The sequence below is a fragment of the Exserohilum turcica genome (assembly GCF_000359705.1).
Source record: "Exserohilum turcica Et28A unplaced genomic scaffold SETTUscaffold_21, whole genome shotgun sequence".
Classification (NCBI taxonomy): domain Eukaryota; kingdom Fungi; phylum Ascomycota; class Dothideomycetes; order Pleosporales; family Pleosporaceae; genus Exserohilum; species Exserohilum turcicum.
In genome coordinates, this window is record NW_007360037.1 from 39428 (window position 1) to 45599 (window position 6172).

The window sequence follows — 6172 nt, forward strand, 5'->3', positions numbered from 1 at the left end:
CAAATCCAAGTCCAAGTTCGGGGAGTGGGGGAGGGGTGTGTGGGAGGAAAAAGTGTGGTGGGGGGCCAATACCGGGCTATGGGTAACGGGGTATGGGTATGGGTATGGGTATGTATGTGTGGGTGTGGGTGTGGGTGTGGGTGTGGGTGTGTGTATGGGTGTGAGTAAGAAGTGAGATGTGAGAAACAGGCAACTGGCTTGTTTCTGACGTAAAGATAGCATACAGCACACTACAGCACATTTGCTCACCCGCGCCTCTTTTTTTTTTACAGACTCGCTGCCTACACTGTGCAGTGCAGTGCTGTGCTGTGCTGTGCCCATACCTACATCCAGTAGCAGACAGGGCAGGCAGACAGGGCTAATTATCTATGTTTAGTCTGTAGAGCGCTACTTGTGTATGTGGGGGTACAGTACGGCATGATATAAAAAAGGGACAAACTCCCCATCGCAGTTTTTTTTTGGAATCTCCACTCCATAATATCTCCCCCGTATTTATTTATTCATTTATTTTTTTCTTCTTCTTCTGCTTCTGCTTCCAAGAACAAGGAAAAATGCATTTTCTCGCGCTTTGCACGGGGTTTGTGTCGCTGCTGCTAGCACATTATTTTGCGTATTATATTGTACATGTGGTTCGGGTTGCACGCAAGAACAGTAGCAGTGGCAGCACGGCAAAGTTGGCTCCTCCATGGCTGCCATATGCGATTCCCGGGCTGGGCCACAGTTTGTATTTCATGACGGAGCCGTTTGTGCTGTTGAAAAACTTGAGGTACGTATGATTGCCATTACAGAGTCCCGGAAAAATCGCCGTTTGTGTTGACAACAAGTCTAGATATCCCGTTCGCCTTCGCCTGCCTGGTATGGATCCCTTCCTGATCCAGGGCGTGGACAATGTACGCCGGCTGCTAAAAGCAGCGTCGGATACCAACCCTGCACATGCACAAAACTTCATCGCCAGCCAGCTGTTCGGCATGCCCAAGAGTGCGGCTAGGCTGTTTGAGCAAGACGATTCCGGGTACTCGGCCACGCCCAGGCCGGGGTCGAGCATCGCACCGCACAACCGCATCTGCTACCGAGACCGGAAACTGTTCATGGACATGCTCCAAGGGCCCGAGCTGAATGGGCTGATTGAGCGGTTCCAGGGTGCTTTTGATAAGCGGCTGTGTGGCCTGGCGGTGGGTGACGAGTGGGTGGAGATGCCGGATCTATTCGAATTTCTCACCACTCACGTCACGCCCGCGGCCATTGAAGCCATATGCGGGCCGGCACTCATCGACACGGTCGACCGGGATTTTGTGCGCGACTTCTGGCGCTTTGACAGCTGGGTGCCGGCAATCACAAAAGGCGTCCCATCGTGGCTATTTCCCCAAGCTTATTCGCTGCGAGACAAGTTGCTCGACAGTCTAGTACGGTGGAGGACCCTGTCCTTGCGGCAGCCGTGTGCTAATAACGGCGCATCTGCAGGTGCCTCAGCATCCATGCAGGCGAAGATGGACTTGCTCGAGGTAGACGGCTGGTCGATGCAGGCAATCGCTGCATCTGATCTGGGCTTGATATGGGCGTAAGTTGTATACCCCGTTCGATCATGACGTTGGCGCCGCCACACCGAAGCCGTGCTTTGCTGACCACCCTCAGGTCCAATTCCAATACCATATCCGCCGTTTACTGGCTGAATGTCGAGATGTTCCGCTCTCGGGAGCGGCTGAGGCGCGTGAGGGCTGAATGCTTGATTGCAAGAGGCGCTGCCCACAGCCAGGCTGCCGTTGAACCTGCACCGCTCCATGGCGACCTACCCACACTGCTTGCACAGCCGTACCTCCAGGCGTGCTTTGCGGAGATGCTTAGGCTCCGCACCCACATATTCATTACCAGGTTTGTCGACAGCCACAGTATGGATATAAATGGATGGGCGATCCCTGCCAGGACGGTCGCCATGACCTGCTCGTCCGTGCCGCACATGGACGCAGCGCTCTGGCACAAGGATGGTGCATCTGCAGCTCCTCTGAGCGTCTTTACACCGGAGCGTTTTCTCAAAACGCCAAATGATCCCTCCAGCGGTCCGGCGCGCGGGAAGCCTGAAAATGCATCCTCTGTCGATCCACAAAGGCAGCATTCAGCAGGTCCAATGCCTTTTGAATGCACGGCTACCGCCCCGCAGCAATTCTCCACAAAGGGGCTGGACGGCATATGGATCCCGTTTGGGGGCGGGGCGCAAATGTGTCCTGGACGCAAATTGGCCAAGGCGGAGACGTTGATTGTGACGGCAGCGCTGGTGACGCTGTTTGATATTGAACTCTGCAACCCCGAACGTGAGATACCGGTCAAGTGGAGTCACTTTGGTACAGGCGTCAGCAAGCCTGCAGTCCAGACACCCTTTCGCATTCGACGGCGACGGGCGCTGGGCTGAATCGAGGCCAGCATACCATGTATCTACCATGTATAATTTATCTCGTGTCCCTGTTCATGTGCGAGGCGTACTTGGCGATCCAGTTGCTTAAGCGGGCGACATAGCCGAAAGCCACCGCTTGATTTGCCGCAGTCGCCGGAGCAAGGCTGCAGGCGTGGGAACGTATTTATTTTGGGGGCGGTTTTCTGCATGCTCAGCCACGTACGCCTTTTAGCGCAGGCAGAATCCTTACTTACCATGATACCTCCCCATTTGGGCAGTCTGCGTGTGACCTTTTGGACAGTGGGGAACGGCTGAAGAGTGTGCGGGCTGGGGCAAACTCCAAGCGCCGTCTTTGCATGCGGTGCAGGCGAATAGAATTAAGCCCGACGCAAAGTCGGAAAATAGTCGTATCATTTCAGTCCTAAAATATTCCATTGGTGCGTTGAGGGGGTCTTTTGGCCCCCACGTCCAGTCTGCCTACCCCTCAGAATAGCACGTGCTGATCAGTATTGCGAGACTGCAGAGGCGCACTGTAAGACGACGACTGTCCATGTCACACGGGCGAAAGATGACATATACTGCGTGTGATGGCAATCCATCGCTGCCCAACCCTGGTGCAACCTCTCCTTCCAACCTTTCATCTCAGCATTTGCACTGCTCTTCATGGAGGCCCCAAGTTACGATATTCTCCAATCTCTAAAGGACCATCCAGTATTCTGGATAGCCGTTTCCATTGCCTGGGTCGCGAGTTGCGCTTTTGTCTGGAAGCTGGAACTCATGGCGCTTGAACGAAACACGGCATGCCAGGCAAACGATCTTCTCGAGTCGGGCTCCAAAGAGTTTCGCAATGTCGACGAACTGAAGAAGCTGCCATGGTATACTCCAGAAATCGGTTCCAAGCTGAATGAGACCATGAGGGTCTTGTTGGAAGAGTACGCTGGTGTTTCGCGGTATCACCAGGAAGAGCACATCTACCGAGTCGTAAGTTGTCCTTCAGCCTTTGGAGACGCTTCCCTAACGAAAACAGCGCGATGCAGCCTTTGAAGCACTCCCGATCGGCACGATTGGCGAGTTCTGGTTCCTCGTCCTTGGACTGGCCGAACATCCAATGTACAACCGCATCGTCGAGCGGCTCACATCTGCTACAAGCGGGGCTCCACCAACGCTGATAGATCTGGGCACCTGTCTTGGTCAAGACATTCGCAAGTTGATCCACGACGGTGCAAAACCCACGCAGCTGCTGGGTATCGACAAATATCCCCAATTCCTGAGTGTCGGCTACGAGCTGTTCCGGGATTATTCGATCACAAAGTCGTGCTTTCACCCAGCAGATCTCTTCGCTGTGGATAAAAGTAGCATGCTCAACATGTCAAAAGGGTCCTGGGATATTGTCGCTTCCGCCCAGGTGCTGCATTCGTTTGACTGGGACAAGCAGAAGCAAGTAATCAAGCTCATGTTCCAGTTGGCGCGTGGCCAAGGAAGCTGGCTAGCCGGCTTGCTTGCGGGTGGTCTACAAGGCCATTCAGTTCCTGTGCCGCCGCCCTTGGTTCCCGCTGGCGTCCATGTGGAGCGTTATATTCATTCGGCAGCAACCTTGAGAGACATTTTCCAGGAGGCAGCTGCCGAAGCCAACATATCTGTTAGTATTCAAGTTGCGTATCAGGAGGACCCCAATAGCCTGTATACGAGGGAGATCACAAAAGGTTTCTTCACGGAGCCCGACTCCCGTCTCTTGTTTTATTTTGTCGAAATTCTCTGAGCGTTCGATTGCACGAGCAATGATGAGTCGTCTGTAGGAAATAGGCTGCATGGGAGACATGTTTGGGAACTCAGTTAGCTACCTAGACGCTTGGCGCGTCATGACGTCACGAGCAATGCAATGCAAGCAAAGCCAGATACCCACTCGATGAACCTTCTATATCAACGTAATCTGCACAAATCCAGGTTACAAATCCACCATAAGCAGCCACCGACTTTCTCTAACGTAGAGAAAGCGGAAGGGTACGTCTTGTAAATCATATTATGATTATGTGCGGCTACCTGCTTCCGATTGCTAACTAGCCCCACCACAAAGTGCGCGCGACCACAAAGTGCGCGCGCGCCTTACAACCACCTCAACCTCAACGCGTCGTATCCCCACCACTATAGCTAATATTAAGGCTGCGCTTGCAGCTATTAATGCCTTAGGACCTAATGAGCCTTTTTCGTATACAGATATTGCAAAAAAATATAGTGTTGTTTAATCTACGCTTACCCAAAGACACCAAGGCCTACACGCCTCACGCGCGATAGGTGGCCAAAAACGGCAGCTCCTCTACCCACAGCAGGAGCAGGCCCTAATCGCCTATATCAATCGACTAACAGATAGAGGCTTACCACCTACTTAGCCAATGATACGCAATTTTGCCTTACAGATCGCCAAGACTGAGGTTGGAGTACACTAGGCTAGTCGCTTTGTCTAGCGCTATCCTGATTAACTTACCTTAAGGTGGGCAAAAGGCCTTAATAACTGTCGCTATAAAGCAGATTTAAGAAGCAAATATAACCTCTACTTTAGCCTCCTACGCGATAAAATTAATTAATATCACGTCAAGGCGCGTCATATCTACAATATAGATAAGAAGGGCTTCATGCTTGGTATTGTAAGTCGTTCAAGGAGGATCTTTAGTAAGGCCTCGTACGAGGGCATAAGGAGGAGGACTACGATACAGGATGGCTCACGCTAGTGGATAACGCTGTTAGCCTGTATCTGCGCAGATGGATCTTGCCTTAAGCCTGCCCTCATATATCAATCAGCCTCAGGATCGATACAGGACACCTGGCTGCAGGCCCTTGATCCAGACATCCACCAAATTCGAATATCTTCATCACCTTCTGGATAGACGAACAATGAGATAGGCCTCGCGTGGCTGCAGCAGGTGTTTGATCGTAGTACGAAGGCGAAGGCTTAATCCTCCTATTGATTACTCGTCCTTGACGGCCATGGATCTCACGTTATAATGGATTTTATTAAGTATTGTGATAAGCATAAGATCCTCCTCGCAGTATATCCTCCTCACTTAACCCACACGCTGCAGCCTCTTAACGTTAGCATGTTTAAGCCTCTCTTAACAGCGTACTTAAACAAAGTTTCTACCTTTATGGATAGGAGCCAAGGCCTTACTTTAATAAGTAAGAGGGATTTCTTACCTCTCTTCTAGGCTGCCTAGCAGGCCTCCTTTAAGGAAACGACGATCCTAAACGCCTTTAAGGCTATAGGGATCTCGCCTCTTAACCCAAAAGTTATCCTTCAGCGCTTTACTGTACCTGATCCTGCGACGGATAGTGACTCCTCAGCTCTTAGTGCCTCTAATTAGAGGAAGATGGAGCGTCTGCTGCGTCAGGTAGTCGCTAATTAGGGCGATAGGCAGGCCAAAAAGCTTAGCTAGGTCCTTTACTCGAGTTTGGTTCAAAACAGTCTCCTCAAGGATAAAGTAAGGAAGCTGAGAGAGGCTCTAGTTAATGAGAGAACACGTAGGAAACGAGGTAAGCCTCTACCCCTACAGGAGGCTGAGGAGTATCATGGTGGAGCTGTATTCTGGTCTCTAAGGAAGGTGAAGGAGGCGCGCGATCGCCTACAACTCCAGGAGGAGGAGGAGGAGCAACTGCAACTCCAAAAGGCTGATACGAGAAGACAGCGTGAGGAGACAAGGCAGGTTAGGGCGAGGGAGAAGGAGCAGAGGCGTCAGGCGAGGCTTGCAGTAAGTCTAATGAGGCAGAAGGAGAGGGAGGAGAAGGCTATTGAAA

At 51.8% G+C, this 6172-nt stretch overlaps 2 protein-coding genes across 2 annotated transcripts; both read left to right on the top strand.

Annotated features, from left to right (window-relative positions):
- Nucleotides 1–551: 551 nt before the first annotated feature.
- Nucleotides 552–2404, top strand: SETTUDRAFT_47503 (uncharacterized protein; the record flags this gene model as incomplete). The annotated part of the gene is made up of 3 exons (XM_008027933.1): nt 552–766; nt 830–1558; nt 1633–2404. 3 exons carry the CDS (start codon nt 552–554, stop codon nt 2402–2404), a joined length of 1716 nt encoding a protein of 571 aa, XP_008026124.1.
- A 618-nt stretch (nt 2405–3022) lies between these two features.
- SETTUDRAFT_169253 (uncharacterized protein) lies at nt 3023–4286 on the top strand. The gene is made up of 2 exons (XM_008027944.1): nt 3023–3367; nt 3414–4286. Exons 1-2 carry the CDS (start codon nt 3050–3052, stop codon nt 4143–4145), a joined length of 1050 nt encoding a protein of 349 aa, XP_008026135.1. The 5' UTR covers nt 3023–3049; the 3' UTR covers nt 4146–4286.
- The last annotated feature ends 1886 nt before the right edge of the window (nt 4287–6172 follow it).